Source organism: Chamaea fasciata, unplaced genomic scaffold, assembly GCF_029207755.1.
Source record: "Chamaea fasciata isolate MVZ Bird 193981 ecotype frontalis unplaced genomic scaffold, bChaFas1.0.hap1 SCAF_14, whole genome shotgun sequence".
NCBI classification, from domain to species: domain Eukaryota; kingdom Metazoa; phylum Chordata; class Aves; order Passeriformes; family Sylviidae; genus Chamaea; species Chamaea fasciata.
The window spans coordinates 1,102,622-1,122,531 of NW_027094099.1; the positions used below are offsets into that span (position 1 = coordinate 1,102,622).

Consider the following 19,910-nt stretch of genomic DNA (forward strand, 5'->3'; position numbering starts at 1 on the left):
GTTTAAACACATACCAAGCACAAAAAGACCCCACATTTCTCTGGTACAAACAATTTTATTATATACAAAGTATCACAATGCAATTCTAGAGGAAATCCATTCATGTTCTTCAGGAATATGGCAAAGGCTTATGATCTTTCTCTTGGGTAAAACAGCAGAATAGGGCCCACCTTTCAGTGATGGCCTCTATTAGAAACTGCTATGAAATGTTAGATAAGAGGTAATTCTTTATATTAATTATGGATTTTACTGAAGCAGAACAGCAGCAGGACTGTCTTGCACCGTGAGACTGCTTTTGGGAGGCTGTTGCAGCGTTTCCCTCTAACAGGAGCAGAGGGAGTTGAGTTTCAGAGCTGAGCAGAGCCCTGGTGTGGGGTCTGGGCCGTGCTGAAGCGGCCTCCAGGTGCAGCCGTGATGGCCCAGAGCAGCTGGAACAGACCAAGCCAGGTGTTCAGAGGCTGCGCTTTCTGTTCCCATGGAAACTGGCTCCTCACAGAAGGCAAGGTGATTTCCACATTTTTAATGGGTATGACTGGGGATAATTTGTGAGCCGTTGGAGTTTGGACATGGCTGCACTGCAGCAGTTGTTTGGAAGCTGTATCTCAGACGTGAGAATTCTGGAGGCTGGGAAGGACTGCACCAGCACCTTCCAGTCTCCACTGGCATTTCCCAAACCACCATTCCAAGGGACCACAATATACCCAAGGACTTCTGAAAATTACAACCAGCTCAACACCGGGATTATCTGAGTATTCAGCATTTCTTTATCTTCTGCCTGAATATTTCTCATAGACTCCCTCATCTTCTTGCTATGTAGAATAAAAGGTTTACTATCTACTTGATCAGACTCCCCAAAATCAGAAACATTTCCTCTGAAGAACGTCTTCCTTGGCATCCTGGATGAGCACAAAAATGTTTGTAGATGCTCTTTTCATATTTTGCCTACTGTCAAATCCAAACCTGCCACCCAAATCCCTGATAAAAAACTTTTCTCATGGTAGTATGTAGTTAAAAATTAAATGAAACTTTCATTCTAATGAATGAGAAAAATTGAGGGCTTTTAAAACTTTTTTTTTTTTTTTAAATCAGACTTATCCTCACTTTTCACTACGGAATGGATTCGAATGGTACATTCTGCTGCCAAACAATTTAATTTGTGGGGGAAAACCCCTCAGGAAGTGCATTCTTGGCCTTGAGAGAGGCAGAGAACACCTGATTTTTAACCTCTAAGAGCAGTGGTGGAAGGAGATGCAGTGGCTGTCAGGGGAGAGTTCCAATTAAGGCTCCTCATTGACATTGCGGAATTTCTGAGCAAGCCTGTCAGGTTAGGCTGAAATCCCCTTTAAAGGAGTGAGAAAGGGCAGCTGAAAGGCCCTGCAGGTGTCCAAAGCATCCTGACAAGCCTCAGCCCCTTCCTTGCCCACTAAAATACTGCTTTTTGGCTCGAAGGTGCTGACATCACTTTTGCAAGGGGAATTGCAGGATGCTCAGGGGATTTCAGTAGATGGCATCGCAGCATTCACAGCCCAGCAAGGTTCAGTGATTTTGCTCCCTGCCTCAGCCCCACAGAGCTCCCTCCCAGGCTCAGCCTTTCCACGCTTAGAGAACTCCGGACACACACATCATGATACTAACCCAATCCTGTGACACAGCATTTCAGAACTGGAGGCCTTGCTGTCCTGTTCCTATTTAGAGCACAGGGGAATAGAGAATTGTCTCTCTCTTCTGAAGCCCTGCCAAGTCTGTCTAGCCCTGCATGGCACAGTGACCTATGGACAACCCAGTGCCACCAGGACCTGGGAGCAGGGGACCCAAATCGACCCAAATCTGCCTCATCAGAGCCAGGGCTGGGACTCCAGCTTCTCTCTGGTAGCTCATCAAACACCCAAACTGGAGACCTGGTCTGGGCTATTCTGAGAAACTCACCTGCAGCACAGAGGGAACTGCCCATGCTGATGGTGTCAAGAGAGAGCATCCCTGGGAGCTGCTGGGGAGCTGACTGTGCTACACCAGAGCTCTTGGGTGGGATGCAGGCACAGAGCCCAGCCTGAGGTTTAGTCAAATAATTGGCTTTGTGGCTGGAGGCCAAACTAAAAATAACAGGAAAGTAGCATATCATTTTAGAGGGCTAAAATGCACTCAGTGCATTTTTATGAACCCCAACAGCAGGCTTGATGATTTCAAAACACAGCTGTAACTTAGAAATAGTAACAGGAAACATTTAGGATTGGAAGGAGTGAGATAAAACACTCTAAAAAAGATCCTTTTTTATTATTATTTTTATTTTTTCCATACAGATCAAGTATAACTAGTGCCCATGCCCTCAAAATACATTTTTTCAAGAAATTTTCCCTTCTGGAAGAAAACTTCACTCCTTTCTCCTCAACACTATCTGCAAGTGAATCCTCAAATTTCTCCTTCTCCCAGTCTCATGCAATGATGCTTTCTTCCTGCTACACCTCTGACCCTCCAGACTCTTATTTGTCCTCCTCTGCTTGCACTTTGTTTTCCCTCACAAAGTCCCTCCTGCACATTCTGTCTTCTTCAGACCATCAGGAAGGAACCTTGCAAATTCTTTAAAACACCAGCTACAAATTGCCCATGGTTTGAGTGGGGGTAACTGCAGCTTCCAGCTGCTGCAGAGCACTCTGAGCAGAGCCCTGAGTCCTGCTGGAGCCCAGGGAAGCTGCTAGACTTCCCCACTCTGGAATGATCTGCCCGGGGGGCTGCTGCTGTGGGACCCAGAGCAGCATCAGTTGGTTGGATATCAGTAAGTCCTGATGTGTTCTTGGTGGGGACAGACGGGTTTTGCCCAGGCAACCACTACAGGACTATTTTTCTTTTCTTTTTTTTTTTTTTTTCCTACATCCCAATGATGCCAGTGAGTATTTAAAAACAGGTGTTTAAGAATGCTTAAAACATCCTAAGGAGGTGAACAGAGAAACCTCACCTGGAGGACAGATACTTTGGAGAGGGTTTCAGGGAAACTTTAGAGGTGTTGCCCTGTGCTCAGGTATTTGCCACTGTGTTATAACAACTGGAGGAGCTGATTTGGGGAGCTGCCTGAAATACCTGGTGTCAGCAAGGTGCTGGGTGTGGTTTGGATGCTGCTGCTTCACTGGTCTGTGAGGCTTCACTCAGGTCTTGGTGCTAACAAACTCTTAGCTCTCTTCTTTTTCAAGACCTTGGATTTTACTTCTAAATTTCACATATCTTGCATATTCGTATGAATATTTGTATGAGGACATGCAAATCAGGAATGTTCTCTGCATCAACATCCAGGTATCTAAATGTGTTCAGACACCTGCACACTTCTCAGGGTTCTTAATTTAACTCGAGTCCTGAAAAGCCTTTTCAGCTGCAAAATGCAGCTTTGAGCTAAGCTTCCCGTGTGCAAAGGCATGAGCCTCTGCCAGCCCCAGAAGGTGCTGCAGAAATGGGACACCTATGTTTCCTTTGCTTCTTTTTCTTTGCAAGACCACAGCATTAGAGAATAGCTTATCTCTTTGCATTATGCTGGTTTCCTTTGCGCTGTAATTGTTCTCTCTCCTCCTGCAGCTGATCAAATCGTATCACTGAACTTAGTGCCTTTTTTTTCCCCCTCTCTTTTTTTTCTGTCCGCTCACACGCACCCATGGCCAGGAGCAGTCTGACACCATTTGACATCGCATTGCTTCCTCATTTCAATATTAACTGTTTACCAGAAGAGAAACAGGTTTGGGGTGCGGGTGCTGAGCACTTGCATGTCTTTGTGTGTGAGCAACAGCTCTTCTGCCCTCTGTCCCTGACTGTCACAGGTCATTTCTCCGAGCTGCCTGGAACAGTCCCACGCTACTGGCCCCAGCCTGACTTCAGGAGGGACAGCTCTGTGGATGTGCTGCACTCTCTGCTTGGGCTGGGGTGCAGTCACAAGGCTCAGAACTGTGCCTGCTGCCACTCTCACCCTGCAACGGACCGGCTGAAGGATTCCTGCCCCTTCACAGAGCGATAATAATGACCCAGCTGCAGTTTAAAGATGCTTTCTGGGTAAGTGAACATTTGCTATGTGTTTCCTATATTCAATGTCTCTGTATTTTAAAATCTTTTAAAATTCAGCTTGGTTCTATATATAGTTTAAAACTAATTTCATGCCGTTCTGTGTTCTAAATTTAGTTTAGTAAAAATCCAAATTTGTCTCCAAGTAAAAACATAGTGTTGGGTAGTGTTTGGTCCTGGCCAGAAGGATTCAATGTAAAGAATATATCCAGTCCCCATAAAACCACTGACATTCCCAGTTCCTGTGCTAGGGCCAGAAACTACCTTTGAAAGGGACATGGATTTGTCTGTCTCACAGTGCTAAGATCCTGCTTTCAGTGAGTGTCCTCAGCTCTACAAGAGGCTCCCAGAGCAGGTGAGCTGTTGCTAATGATAGGCTGAATTCCCTCCTGTTTGGTGAAGAGCAGATCCAGCAGCTGTGAGCAGAATGTTCCTGCTCAGCTCCCTGCAGACTCCCGCCCTGCTGCCAGGAGCATTCCCAGGCATGCAGAGCCCAGGAGCTGTGAGGCAGCACAGGTTAGAAAGGACCAGCAGTGATACTCCACAGCCAAGCCCAAACACTCACAGCTGACCTAAAACCAGCAAATACTGAAACAAGGAGACCCACTCCATACTTGTTACTTGACTTGTGTTTGAAAATCCTTTTGGTCTCCTGTTTTCAAGCTCTCTTTCTGCAGCTACAAGGAAAAAGTACCTTAGTGATTTATCTCACTATGGTAATCTGAGGTTCTCTTGCAATTGGAGAATGAAAGTTCAAAATCAAAATTCTCACGTTGCAAAATTGAGTAAACAGGTTGTGATGTGGTTGCCTCTTTTCTGGGTAATCATTTATTCAGCATCTAGGACTGACTTAAAGAAAGACATGAAGCCATATGAATTTTTCCTGCCATTGCATTCTTTCTGCTTGTGCTCTCTTTCTCTTCACCCACGCTTCAGGGTAAACCCTCTCTTGGTAGAAAACAGAAGGGCAGAGGCAAAAACACATTTCAGTGAACCACCATCCTCTGGGCACTTCCAGGAAGCCCTCCCCACCCCCACTGCAGTACTAGATTTGAACAGTTAAAAATAATACAAATATGATGAGGAAATACAAAAGTCAGTGTTGATGTTAGGACTAACTGTGCATGACCACACCTACATGATGTTCTCCTCGTTTGTGCACCCACGGGCTGCACAGTGGGACTCAGCTGTGGGCCAGTGCTACTCTGGGAGCTTCAGCCCTTGCATTGCTGAACTCCCTTGGAAAGCAAACCACCTGACTTTTAGAGCTGGTACCTTTGGTATGGCTACTTTTCAATGCCTTGGTCTTTAGGGAGAATAAATCAAGCAATGGGAGTAGTGTGAGGGTGATTAATGCCAGCTGATGATCTGGCCAGGCCGGTTCTTCATTCTCCTCTTCCCTAAACGTCTCTCTTGTGCTTAGTCACGTTACCATGACTCAAATCCTTGCTTAGCTTTGAAGCTAACACCTTGTTTAAAGGAAAGTGTCTTTGGATTTCTTTTTTTTTTTTTTTTTTTTGGCTGGAAATGTATTGCCCAGCTCGATTAAGAGGGCAGGAGTATATCTGGTTGCAGGATGGAAGCTTTAGCTATGCAGTAAGTCTTTTAAAGTGAAAACTTACAGGATATTGCACAACACAGCACTAGTGTGCAGCTTGCTCCCCAGATCACAAGATCAGCAATTATTTTTGCATTCATAAGGTTCTGTTGTGAGAGGAAAATGTATTCATGTGGTTTGCTTCAGCGAGCAACTAACTCCTATATTTGGTCTGTACATTGGGCAGAAACTGCCTGATTGACGCCCAAAAGGTGTTTGCCTCGTGGTGGGCGCCTCAACACAGAGCCCTGACCTCTGATTGCTGCAACCCCTCCCTGTGCTTCGTCCTGATCTGGTGTCCCTGAGCAACAGCTCCCTGCTCCACCATCAGGAAACTTTTGGATGAGCAGGGGTTTTCTCAGGACTTACCTCAATGTAAAATATGTAAAGAAATCATAGAAGCAGGAGACCTCCCCCAGCTAGCAGAGAAAGAGCACCATTCATCCCTCCCCAGAGTTCTCCAGACTTCATAAGAACAGGGTGTGCTGTCTTCCAGGAAATTGCAAATTGTTCCTCATAATAGATTTAAGTTTTAGCCTCTCTTTTCCAGATAAATGTAGCAGTGCCAGTATGCTAGTACTATACTAGAACTTCCACAGTTAGTTCAATTTTATTTTCTTTGGAGCATGGCCTGAGCAAAAACCTGTGTATTTTTTAATTACAATTTTTATTTCTATATGTTCCACACACTCTGTAATGGTTTAAGGGACATTTGCTCAAAGTCTGCATTAAAATGTGCTTCTTAACAGAAGTTTTCTATCCTCTGATAAAATTTTTTGGAGAATGCTAGTGAGATGAAAATTCAAATTAGGTTTGATAGCCAGTGCAGGGCAGTTGCTGATGGATTAATATTCAGCTGAGCTGCTGTACAAGCCGGACAGATGTTACCTGTCTTCTCTAGCTTCATATGAGACAGGCAGGGAAATTCCCATGGTAATGGGGAAAGGGTGTGTGGCACCAGTGGAGTCCCGTGGTAATGGGCTTATGTTAACAGGCAGAGCAACAGTAATATTTTTTGTAACAAAAACTCTATCCAAGAAAATCTTTCCCCCTCAGCCACAGAGTATCTTTCTTAGTCTCTTTCTGTGTTCTTGCAGTCATTGTTGCTTTTCCTGTGCAATCCCTGTCATTGCCTTTTCCTTCTATTTAGTCTCCCTCTAACCTGCTGCTCAAAACTGCAGCTGCAGCCCCTGCACTGCAGCTATTTCTGGCCAAGAGGTAGGAAGGCACTGGCACCACTTCCTGGCTTTGCCATACACACCTGGGAACAGGGAATGAGGAAAATTTTCAAAGGAGCTGGTTGGTTTTGGGGCAGGCTCTGAAGTGCCCAGAGTTGAGTGGGAGCAAATCTATTCCCTTGGACAAGTTTGAGTAAAACTCAGGCAGCCAAGTCAATTCTGAAAATGTGTCATGGGCTTCTAAGGTACTTAGGATTTAAAAATAAACGCTTGAAGTGTGAAATGCTTGTTCCTTCTCAGCTGTGGGATGAGCTTGGGGCTTGTGGATTCTCACAGCTCACATTTAAAAGTGTGGGGGAGATGTAAGCCAGCAAATATGAAGCAGGCCTTGAACAGGAGCTGGCAGGATTTGCTCCGCTGCCCTGCTGTGGGCTGGTCCCTCCCACATCCCTGCCTGTGGAGCCGTGGTTGTGGTCAGACATGCAGCAGTGGGAGCCACGGAAGTGCTCCAGGGACAGGGACTCCTACAAACATGTCTCTTGCTTTGACATCAGGCTCTGTTCAGCCTCAGGTTCAGTGCAAAGCTGACTTTGGAGGTGAACCTCTCAACTCTTACTGTAGCTTTTTCACACAATGGTCTGTCATATATACCAAAAAAAGATGTAATTAGCCTCACAAATAATTGAGCTTCTAATGAGACTCTTAACTGGGGAACAAGAGCTCCGTGGTGATAAAAGTCACAGTAAAGCTATTTCCTAAACTTATTAGGCAATGTGCTGAAGAAATACAACATCAATTGTTTTACTCAAAATAGGAAGTTTTTTTTATACCAGGAGCTACCCTGCTTTCCTGTAGAGGTTGAGCTTTGCAGGGCCCGTTGTTTTGCAGCAGATCTGTGAGGAGGAAATGAGACTGGGCAGGTTTGTTGGGAGGAACTGGAGCTGGGGAGGCTCCTGCCAGCCCAGCACCCCAAGGCTGAGCTTGGGCAGGCAGGAATGAGGCTGGCAAACCTTCCAGCCTGGCATCCCAGCTTTGCAAGTGCATCCCACCAAGTTGCATTTGAATGGCATGGCATCTCTTGCATCTGACCCTACTGACACAAGGCAGATTAAGATAAATCATCTCCCTGCACAACAGCACACAGGTGGGTTCTGCTGCCAGCACATCCTGCTTAACCCTGGGCTCCAGAGGCAGAGGCACGGCCATGGTCTGCATCTCCTGAGCTCCAGAGGCACGGCCATGGTCTGCATCTCCTGAGCTCCAGAGGCATGGCCGTGGTCTGCATCTCCTGAGCTCCAGAGGCAGAGGAATGGCCACAGCACTGGTCACATCCAGGACAAGTCATCACTGCAGGATGTGTGTGGAAATGGGGAATAAAGGGGGAGCCAGCTTGGAAAAGTTTAAGTGGTTGCCCAGCTGATGTCCGTGTTTGTTGTGATGTCAACCTCATCTCCACAGATGAGGCTGCTCTACTCTTTTAGACATGTAATTCCTTCCTCCATTCCCCCAGCTGCTCTGGGAAGGACACTCGGCTCGCTGAGGCAAGGAGAAACACCCGTGGAGGGTGCAGGGGGGGCAATCACAACAGTCATTGAAACCAGAGGAGATCAATCACAAGTGCAAAACCTGATCAGTCTTTGTGGCTATGGAAGGACTGGTGCTTCACAAGTCACTTCTGAGCAGAGCACAGCAGCTAAAATGAAGCTCAAATGAACTAACACAAGATGAATGGATTTACAGGGAGTTCATTTTGGGTCAGTGACTGAAATAATTAGACAGTTAAATACACTTTATTACAATTTTCTGATGACCATGTTGCAACTGAGGGGTCTGACTATTAAAATTAGTTGATTGATGAAGTAAGCCACTGTGACAACCTTGTTAATATTTTTACACCACTGTGTCTTTGTCACAACTGTGGTTTGTTTTGATCCATCCTGCTCTGCAAAAGTTGGTCGGTTTTACTTGGGCTCAGAGAAGGAGAGGATTCTTATTTCTGCCAATTTTAAGTGTGCCATGAGTCTGTATTTTTCATATGGACTAGGTGAGTCATGGACTCTTCACCTGCATGTACACGGCCACATCTAACAAGCACCGCCTAAAGAGTGTTTGTCACACAGAGCTTGAAATGGAGCCTCACACAGAGATCAGAGGGTGTCCTCTGGCTTTCTAGAGCAGCCCACTGAGGTGCATTTTCTGAGGCAGAGTCACGGAACAGCTGAGGTTGGAGGAGGCCTCTGGACACATCCAGCCAAGCCTCACCCAGCACACACCCAGTCACAGCTCCGGGCTCAGAGTGTCTGCACAGATGGACACCCCACAGCCTCTCTGGGCAAACTGATACCGCGTCTCACCACTCTCACAGCAAAACCCTTCCTGCGCTTCAGGACTCCTTGAATTTCCATGGGTGCCTGTTAGCTCTTGCCCTGTCACTGGGTGCCCCTGCAAAGCCCTGGCTCCATCTCCCCTGCTCCCTCCACCAAGATTTTAAACACACTGAGCACCTCTTGTGCAGGCTGAGCAGTGCCCCAGCCCCTCCTCCCACCATAGCTTCTCCAGGGCGGATCTCAGAGTGTCCCTATGGATCTCATTTCAACTGAATTTTTCCTGGCAGGGCTGGGTGTTTCACGGCCCGTCCCTTTCCTCCCTCAAGGCTGACACTCCTGCAATGCAGCAGGGCTTCCTCTCTTTCTGCAGTCACTGGCTGGGGACACTGAACTTGTGCTGCTTCGTAGACACAGGGGAGCCCCTGGAATTTCAATCCAGTAACACTCATTGCATGCTTGTGTGGAAGGCAAGTTGGGCTGCTTGGTTATATTTCAGCTCTTTTAGCTCAAGAAGACCTTTCTCTGATTTCATTTTCTTGCCTTGCCATAGCAAGGTAGATTCCAGGTGGCAAGTGGCACAGAAAACACTAGTTTATTCTCCAGTTTAATCTAGGTTTTGTAACAAAGCTTTTCTCAGCAGCCACAGTTCAATAATGTACAAAGTTCACTGTGTTGTTCATTAAGAGTTTGGGGATTTGAGGCTGTGATGAGGTGAGGGCTGGGGGAACAGCTCTGCATGGAGATCACTCAGCCTTGCTCAGGGTGCCAAGGTGAAGGAAAAAACCCACATTGAAAATATGCATCTGGATCCCAACAACTTTTCAGTTCCCCAGAGAATTATTCCCTTACTGTACATAGAGTTTAGTACAGTAATAAAGTGGTGGAAAAATGTCACTGAACAAGACTGGGGAATTGAAAATTTCCATTGCTCCTCGTGCAACTTTATCTTTGCTTGAATTGGAAGGCAGCAGTCATGGGAATTAAGTGAAAATGTACCGGCTCAAGCTAGCTTAGAGATACCAACTCCTGTGGTTCCATTCAGAGCAAATAAATAAATAGACACAAGCTTTTTTCCTCTAATGTAAGAGCTTCTCAAATCAAGAAGCTATTTCTGCTATAGCAGAAATATGCTGCTCTCAATTTGTCTAGACCTAATGAATTCCTAACACGAAAGAAAAATAAAAAATAAAGGGTGGGGACAAAGCCAAAAAGGAAAATAGGTGGTCAGCGGCCCTGAGGTCTGTGTCGTCACTTCGTGCTCCTTGCAGTAGGTGCTGTAATTTCTGAAGAGTTATTAACAAGTGAGGACTGACAAACAGCCCTAGGGCTGCTGCTCAGTGGGATGGAAATCCCCAGGAGCCCCGGGAGAGGGAAAGGAGGGCCCTGCCATTGAAAGACCCCCATGCACATTTGGTTAGGACTTGGGTTTCTGACCGAATCTTTTATGTGGAAAAACAGTTTTACTGTAGTAGGGGTGCTGTTTTGGAAGATAAAGCTGGGCTTTGATGAAAAAGTTCACACCTGGTAAAAGCTTTCTCTGGAGATGGAGAATTAAGGTGCATTTGCTAACCAAAGAGGAGGAGACCCGGCTCAGAAAATCCCTGGGTGATTCTGGGAGCTCTGCAGGGGAAGGCACACCCTGGAACAGGAACTGGAGCTTTCCCTGCCCACAGCCACTGCCTGCAGCCTGGAGTCCAGGCAAGCCTTCCCTCGTGTCACGAGCTTCACCCACACATAAAACAGCTGGAGAAAGAGGTTCAAATGAAATTCCCCTTCCCTGTACAGGCAGCAGATGGAGGGTGCTGTGGCAGCTGTGGCAGGGGGGTGTCTCAATCAGATACTAATGGAGTGTGAGGATGTTACATCATATTGAGTAATGGGATATGTTGAAAACTATTATTTAGGTGGCAAAGATCTCTTGTGAAATGGAATTGGTAACATGTGGCTATTGAAATAATCTTTACTAAGAAATGAAGTAAATCTTTAATTCATTCCCCTTGTACAACAGGACTCTGGGAATATTTCCTGAAGTTTTACCCTTCCCTATGTTCCAGGAGCCACCAACAAAGACAGCATGGGTTCAGCAGTGGCTTTTATGAAGTGCCTTTTTCAGGGCTGGCAGGAAACAATTCTAAGCATTTTAAGACAAGGAGGAGAAAGACACATTTTTAAAATAAATTAATGTACTAACTAAGCAGGTCTGGTTCCAGTGGCTCTGTAAGACGTGGTGGACAGTTGTCTCTGTGCTTGAGCAAGTCAGGGCTGTTTCAGTTGCTTCACTCACCGTGCTCTGGGACTGAGCCCACAGTGCTTGTCGAGGGAGAGGAGCCCTCATTTAACAGAGAAGGAAAGTGGAAGTGCTGAACTAAAGAGGAATAGAAACAAAAGTAATCTCTGACCATTATTTTTTGTAAAACAGAAGTATCCTCTACTTGTAAGATTCTATTTCTCCTTATTTTTCTTCCAGTTTCTCTTGTGTAGCTAATGTTACTCAGTGGGAGACTGAGGGAACATCTGATTACACCATTGACAGGTTTATCTGTCATGTTTCAGGACCATGGCAACAGTGAAAAACAGGTGCAAATCCTCACTTGTGGCCTCTCTGTTGACTCCCAAGGAGAAGCCACTTTAATTTATGGATTTAGCCATTGTCTGAAGTCATGTGGAGAAAAGACAAAGGGATGCTGCCACCTCAAACCTGTGTCATGTAGCTGCATCAAGCTCCCATTTAAAACTGGTGAGGGATTCTGCTGCCTCCTGCCCCATTTCTTACTATCCCCATCACAGAGGTGTTCCAGAAGTTTGTTCTATATGGATTTCCTGAATGGATTCTTAGTTTTTTGTCACATTTTTTGTTGTGATGCATATCTGTCTGCTGGCTTCTTTCTCCTGCTAGCACAGGAGCACTGGGGCTCTGAACTGCACTCAGAATAGTGTTCAATCAAATTATTAAGAAGACAACCTAAAAGAGAGATAATAAGCACAAGCAGAGTCCTTTTGGTAGACTGGAATTGAGATTTTCCAAGGCTGTTCCTTGTGTGCCATGAGTCTGCCAGCCAGCAAACCACCTGCAAAAGTGAGGCAGGCTTCTGTGCAGCCATCCCTTTGGGGCTGTGCAGATCAGGGGGTGATTAAAACATGAAGAGAGCCAAACAATGTGCTGTGACTGTAAGAATGCCAAATACATAACACATGAGCAGTCCAGGATGCCAGTGAGGAGGGCAAGGGCTCGGGAAGCTGAGGAGCAAATTCCTCTGTCAGCAGAACTCGAAATCAACCATTTCCTTCTCAGAGAAAACCCGCAGGGTCAAGAGCAGAAGACCTCTGGGGAGCCACTGCTTTGCTCAGTGTCATTTGCAGTGCTATTGTATGGTTTGTGAATCTCAATTTCAGTTTTATCTCTGACTGTCGTAGCTGCTGCGGGTTTGAAGTCTGATGAGAGTGTCACTGTAGGGGCAGTGGGAGAGGCAGTCTAGCAGCCTGCCTAGCAATTGGAATGCTGCAGAGGCAGTATTTTTTTTTCTTTCTGATTTTTTAAGGTCCCATTCAAGGTTCACCTCTATGCTGTTGCCTGGCAATAAATACCATCTGCTCCCCATGAACGGTACTGCATGTCAGGTTTGGGTAACAGGCTGCAGCAAAACTGCAAACTAAGCCTCCTGTGGAAAATGCCCAAGTCAGCTCCTGGAATTATCACCAAAATGTCCCTACCTACATCCTGAGCAAACATTTATGTTTCTGATAGATGAAGAGTGAATTTACAGGAAGTGACAAAAGTCTTATTCAGCCAGCTTCAACCCACCTACTCTTCTTTGCTTTTTCTGCTTATGTGGGGAAAAAAATCAATACTTTAAAAAGTATAGATTTTTTTAAGCTCGTATAAATTCTGTAGTCAATCTTGGAAAGCACAAACAACCATCACATTCCCATCCATTCCAGCTGATTTCAGACAGTAGGGAAAAAGCTCTTACACAGTACAGCATGAGCAAATGCTTTTAAACCCATTAAACAGTTGATTGTGACACGGACATGTGTGGAAAAGGACTCTTATCACACCCAGCTCTGGTCAGGGGAGAACATTTTGGTCAGAGGTTTCCGATGAGACACCGCTCTGTTCCGGGCATGGTGACCTTCCCCCTCGTGTGTGCCTGGCGCAGAATGGGGTTGCTGAGCTGCCTTTTCAGCTGCTGGCACATTCCCAGGGCCAGGCAGCGGAAGGCCAGGCTGAAAAGCTGGGGTTGGTTTTGAAAAAGGCTCTTTCATGTGCCCCTGCGGTGGAGCAGAGCTGGGGCAGCAGCCGTGGAACAGGAAACAGCAGCAAACCAGCTCTTATCTCAGCAGGGCCATGCCAGACACCCCTGAGCCCCAGAGCTGCGCTGGGGACTGCAGCACACACAGAGCACTGCTGCTCACTGCTGTCCTGGCTATTCCAGGAGAGCATGTGCAGAAAGACAGCAATAAACCTTCATTTCAGCACACACAGAGCACTGCTGCTCACTGCTGTCCTGGGTATTCCAGGAGACTGTGAGTGGTGCAGAAAGACAGCAGTAAACTTCCCAAAACACTTCGTATCAGGAATATATTTCTAGAAACACTAGGAAATTTGAAAGTGTACCTGGGGAAAAGCCACAGAACATAAAGCAAGTGATTGAATTACAGTGAAAGGCCATGGCATGACAGGAAATATCCAGCCCAAGGTACTTGGAGATTCTAAGTCATGTTTGGCTGTTAGGTCTGTTTGCTGCTCATCTGCACGTACAAAGCCCTTGGCAGAGCACTTGACAAGGAGATTGGCAGATCAAGGGAACAAGATTTGAAACACTCAGGGCCAGTACCCAGTGGTCTGATGCAAGAATACAATTAATTGATTTAACAGAGTCAGAACAACTTGCTTTCAGCCCAGGACTATCATGTGTGATACCGCTGTGGATAGAAAGGATTTCTTTCTGACACTCGAAAAAGATATTGTCAAAATGATGCTTGTTCAAAACTTCACTGTGCCATGTTCTCTCTAAACTTCCTCCTCACACCAGTAGTTATTTTCTTTTTAACTTTGGAAAATTGGATCTTAAGTTTTTATTTTACTACAACTGTTATGAGCTGACCTAAACTAAACAAGATATGAATGAAAAAAAAGTTTGATTTAGAGAAAAATTCCAAAGATACCCATAACAGATTCAGTTTCAAATATTTTTCTCTTTGAAAATCTGTATTAATAATTTATTTGGATCAGGCAGCAGCATTTAGCATTTTCAGTCCTAAACCATGTGAGAACACTTCTGATACAAGCTTTGGAAAAATACCGTTAGGAACCGAGACGTAGAATAAACTTTTATAACTAAATACTTTCAAACTTAAGAGAAAGTGTAGGGGTTTAAAACTTTTTTTTTTTTAATATTAGCAGATAATACATTTCAAATAATTCCTAAATGAGGGCAGATTAGGCTGAAGGAACTCCTGAGAGCTCTGCTATGGCTGTCAGTGCTCGTGCCAGGCCTGCTGGCAGCCAGGCCCCCTCAGAGGTGCAGAGCAGGTACCACGTGTGGACTCTGATGCTGTGTTCATCACCACAACAGCTCAGCACTGTCCTGCTGGGTACTGAGCAACACACCCACTGTCTGCTGGGGAGTTTTTCCTTTTCCAGCCCTTCCTCCCCACCAGGGTGGTGCCACTGCCCTGCTGTACCCTGGGGTTACTGTCCCTCTCATCACCTGCTCACAGAAAGCAGGTGAGCAGGCGATGCAGCTGGAGATGCTGGGATGGGGCCTTTCCTGCTGAGAGGCAGAGCTGCAGCTCCCAGAGCCCTGCAGTTCCCATAGCAGTGCAGTTCCCAGAGCCCTGAATTTCCCATTGCACTGCAGTTCTCCTAGCCCTGCAGCTCCCATAGCAGTGCAGTTCCCAGAGCCCTGCAGTTCCCAGAGCAATGCAGTTCCCAGACCCCTGCAGTTCCCATAACACTGCAGTTCCCATAGCAGTGCAGCTCCAGAACTCTGCAGTTCCCATAGCAGTGCAGCTCCTAGAGCCCTGCAGTTCCCACTGCACTGCAGTTCCCAGAGCCCTGCAGCTCCCAGAGCCCTGCAGCAAGCCCAGCTGGAGCTCTGGCACTCCCCAAACAGGACACACTGCTTCAGCAGCAGAGGCTGCCCTGAGGGAGATGCTAATGTGATGCCCAACCAGCTAATCCTGCAGGAGCAGAGAGAGGTGCGAGTTGTGGTATGTAAACTGCCTCTAAACAAAGTCCTGGATGGGCAGGCTAGGTGCCAGCATGGTTGGAAATGCTCCAAGGAAAGCAGCCACAGTAGAAAAGCCCAATTGCCATGGCACAGCCACGATGACCTGATGAGCTCATGTCAATGTGACCATCACCTGCTGGACAACGCGGGGTGTACCATGAGTGCTCTGTACATGACTTTGGATGGTTTTGCTTCAGTCCAGTCCATTGGAAAAACTAGTTACTGAAAGCTGCTTCAGTAATGAGCACAGCATTTTAGTCTTTCCTCCTTGATATTATTGCAGTAGTAGCCTTGTCACTTCAAAATGTGAACTCTTGCACTTCAAAAAGCCTCAGAGTTCCCTCTGGGCACCCAGCAGCACGAGGCTCAGAGGAATATGTTCTGGAATCAGGCTGATTCTCAGTGGGTTAAAGACACAAGGTTACTCAGCTTGGTGCCACCAGAAGGTAAGAAGAAATTATGCCACCCCACAGCAATCCTGGTATTCTGCCCTCTGGGCAGGGAACTGACACTCCCAGTCTTCCCTTGCAGCCCTCATTACCAAAGCAAAATCCTCGGAGCCTCTCCCTGGTGGCTGCAAGGACCAGTTGAGAGTGAGCCCTGAGCCATCTCTCCCACAATTAACTCCTGACATCTGCCTGGGTGGTTCCCCATGGAGAAACCCGTCCCAGGAGGGACGGCGCAGTCCCAAGGCACAGATCTCACAGGGAAGTGCTGATGGGAGGGAGCAGCATTGTAAGTCCTCAGAGGGGAAAAGAAATGGAAAGAAGAACTTGCATCCCAGCATGCTCACTGCCATCACCTCTGCTTGCAGCCTTCCACGCCTCCTTTCAGGTGTTCCAGGAAAAGCTCTTCTGCTTAAACTAGAGCACAGAAGTTGTGGGTTTCTGTCACATACTCTCCTCCACGTTTATTTTTTCTCTGAAGGAACAGGGCTGCTCATTGCACTGGAGGGAAGCAACTTTTGTCACTGGGCAGAGAAGAGGAAAGGTTGCCCCTCCTTTACCTGTGATTTCCAAGAGTAAAACAAGAAGAAAATCCCCAGTAGAGAGCAGAGCACGTGTGCAGAGTTAGGCGGTGGATTTCAGGACAACATAACTCTGCTCACAACACTGAAATCCCTGTCAAGCACTTTCTTGTTGGTGATTATGGGCCTGTTGGACAACAAGGAATAACTAATCTTTTTTAGTAACAAGGATTAAATCCTCTTTCACAGCCACACACGCTTTGACTAAGCAGAATCCCTTTCTTGGCAATGAGAGAAATTACTGGTGGTGAGTCAAATCGCCCTCTTCCAAGCAACCAGATTTTAGTATAAGCAAGTGACGTTTTACACATTTAATGACTATATTTATTATCTAATTAAAGCATTTTGTCTAATTTCTAAAAAAAAAATAAATAGAATAGTTCTTTGACTATTCATTAGATCTTCGAATCATCACAAAATCCTTTCTGAGAAGTACCAAGCACTGTCTGAGTAGTGCAGCTTAACAGCTTTTGCAAAACCACTCAATGCGGGTGCTAATTATAACACAAAATGGCAAATGGAAAATAGAATAGAGGCGAGACAGCTTAGCAAGGCTAGACGGTTGTTTAATGAGATCTGATCTTGCTGTCTGATTGTCTTGACAAAGAAAATGTAGGGTCAGTTCTGGTGCTAGACGGGAAATCCTTGAGACACTAGATAAAAACAAAATGGGACTGAACAGACAAAGCAGTGCAAGAACTCTAAAGTGGGCGAAGACACTGATCTGGGGGAGGTGCTGGATCCTGCCACAAGACGTGAGGATTGGGCTGGAGATAGCTGTGCTTGAAATAAGCAGGTAGAATGAAATATCGTACAGGAGGTATCTGATAACATCTGAGCCTGGGGTAACAGAAAACAGATAAAAATCAAAGTTTCAAAAGTACAAAATGGGAATAAGAGATCAGTAGTGAAAAAATCCAATATACTCTGAGACCTTGCTGAATAAAATAGCAGGAGAGGAGAGAATTGCAGGTGTATCTGTAGATCATAGCTCATTTAAGTGCCACTGCTATGTTTTGAAAGTGGAAGAAGGCAAATGCAATCCTCTGATGGACCACAAGTGTTTCTTAGAGACCTGACATTAATACCATGGTACAAAGCATCACTTGGTCTTTACTGGAGTGGTAAAGCATCATCCTTGTCCAACAGGGATTTATTCAACCTTGAACAGGTGCTATAACAACACAGGAGTCAATGGGATGAAAAAGCAGAATGTCAGGATAGGGCAAAGGAAGTTTGTTTGGATGCAAGGAGAGGATGAGAGGGGATGCAGTTGTATGACATGTGAAAGAAGAAATAGAGCTGTTGAAATGAAAGGGAAACATTTGTGCAAGAAATCTGAGGCTGAGTGATTCAGTGCTCCATTGTGGTTGGAAATTAAGCAGTGCTGCAGGATGAGTGACCAGAGCAGCTCACACTTGTCTCAGCCTGGCTGTGGCATTTCCTCTCCCTCCCTCTGCAGCCCGGGTGGGTGACACAAACTGTTCAGGGCACAGCCAGAGCTGCTCCCTGCAAGCCCTGGTTTGGATTTCTGACCCTGGCCTTTCTGAAACAGTGTTCCACATTCTTCAGGAACACTGAGGAGGACAGGAAAGCAAATTTTGAGATGAATGCCCACCCAAATGAAGATAGATTAAATGAGTGTCTGTGGTGGGGTTCCTTCTGAGGAACCAAATCTCTCCAGAGGGGCCAGGCAGAGGAACAAAGCCCAGAGGCACCTGGCAGGCAGTGATGCTTCCAGGGGCCTGAGGAAAGTGCCCGATGGACTCAGCCCATCAGGCTCCCCCAGCACACTGCTGTGTCTGTGTCTGGGCTTTTGGGTGCTAACAAGTCGGGGGTGCATTCTCTGTTTAGGGAATTTAGTAAGTGTTCTCTCAGACATGAAGAATTGGTCATCCTTTCAGTGTAACAACTGTGCCAGTTTAAAAGAGGTGGGGGAAGACACTAAGTGAGTTTTAGCATTTACAGAACAAAGAGGGATATTGAACAGAAAGGCAGACTGACTTCACAGGGAGCTTATCACTCTGCTTTTGTTGCCCGTGGTGATACCAACCCACAGGATGTTTTCACTTACCTCATGGGCAGCATTTCTGGGACAAGAAAGCTGTGTACACAGCTATGGGATATAGCTGATTGCATCTGAAAACGTACAATTGAAATGCTGGGGGTGTGAGTTGGTTGTGGAGCATCTGACCAGAGTTTCTGCCAGGCAGAGGGAGCCATTTATAGTAATTTTCTTACAGCAGTGATGCCTTCTGTCATTGGAATGTCCTCAAAAAAAAAGAGAGGGGGGAAGTGCTAAGTCCATTGCCAGGGTATTATCAAGAACCTTTCTTCTTTTCTCTCTGAATGGCAAAACTTGCTGCTTCTCATTTATTTCACAACTGGATCCCTCCTTGTGATGTGTGTGTAAATTGCCCTTGGAAACATTAGGAAAACTAATGTTTTGGGCTTGAGGTCCTGTTTCTTCGGGGGTGATGGCTTTTAGAATGAACTCTAGCACTGGAAATGTTACTATAATCTGTAGGTTTACAGGGATTGTCAGCAAAAAAATTATCCTAGCTCTTGAAGAACCAAAAAACCTGTTCCTAGATCTGCAAATCTCCACAGAAGCACCAAGGCCTATGTGAGCAGCACTGAGGCTGCCATCAGCCACCACCATTCATCCCCAGAGCTCCCCTGCTCCTCTCCCTGCTCCAGTCCCAGCAACAAGGGAGCAAAGGCACAAGCTCAAGTGCCCAGCAGCTGCTTGCCAGAGGATCTTTTCCAAGTACCGAAACTTAAACAGCTGTCTTCTTCACAGTGGTGGTGGAAAGCAATAAAGTAACCCATTTATTAAATGGTAACTGCTTAGGGGACAATGGATGGATGTAGAAACTGCATTCAGTTCATATATAAGGGCTTATATTGTAGATAAACTGCTTGAGGGAAGGAATACACTCATTCTCTTTATGGTTTCACAGCCCGTGATTTTACCATAATGCTGTAACATAAAGCTCAGAAAACATTCACCACTGCATTTTCAATAACGCTGTCACTATGTACTGAGTAACTCGGGCTCCCCATGGAAAAATGGCTTGTCCAGGAGCTGTTGTGAGGCAGTGGGAGGGCCAGGAGTAAAACACAGAATTCCTGTCTCCCCATGCTACAAACCCTCCCATTAAAACACCACTGCTGACAGGTGGACCTGTCACTGCCCCACAGGTTGATATTTGTACTGAGCTCACTCTGACCTTTCTTTTTAGAAATATGGTAAGAGGAGTTAAGAAATAAGAAATAGAATTTAGGTAAGAGGAACTGATGTGCTTAACAGATATTGCTTTTTCTTTTTGTCTTCAGTGCAAGGAGTTCACCTTCCACACCGGTTACGAGGTGCTCGTACAGCGGCTGCTGGAGGGGAGGAAGATGTGCAAAGATGTGGAGGATTTGCTCAAGCAGAGGTATGAGAATCAGTGTGAAAAAAGTGTGAACAGCCTCCTTTTTTTGTCTCATTTGGCATCCGGATTAGCAGGC

At 46.0% G+C, this 19,910-nt stretch overlaps 1 protein-coding gene across 1 annotated transcript in view; it reads left to right on the forward strand.

Moving 5' to 3' along the window:
* Positions 1-3,546: 3,546 nt before the first annotated feature.
* PSTPIP1 (proline-serine-threonine phosphatase interacting protein 1) overlaps positions 3,547-19,910 on the forward strand; it is a 50,403-nt gene continuing 34,039 nt past the window's right edge. Inside the window, exons 1-2 of the mRNA XM_066195960.1 lie at positions 3,547-4,026; positions 19,737-19,837. Of these exons, the coding sequence (XP_066052057.1) occupies positions 3,994-4,026; positions 19,737-19,837 (134 nt within the window). The 5' untranslated portion in view covers positions 3,547-3,993. The remainder of the gene's footprint in view (positions 4,027-19,736; positions 19,838-19,910) is intronic.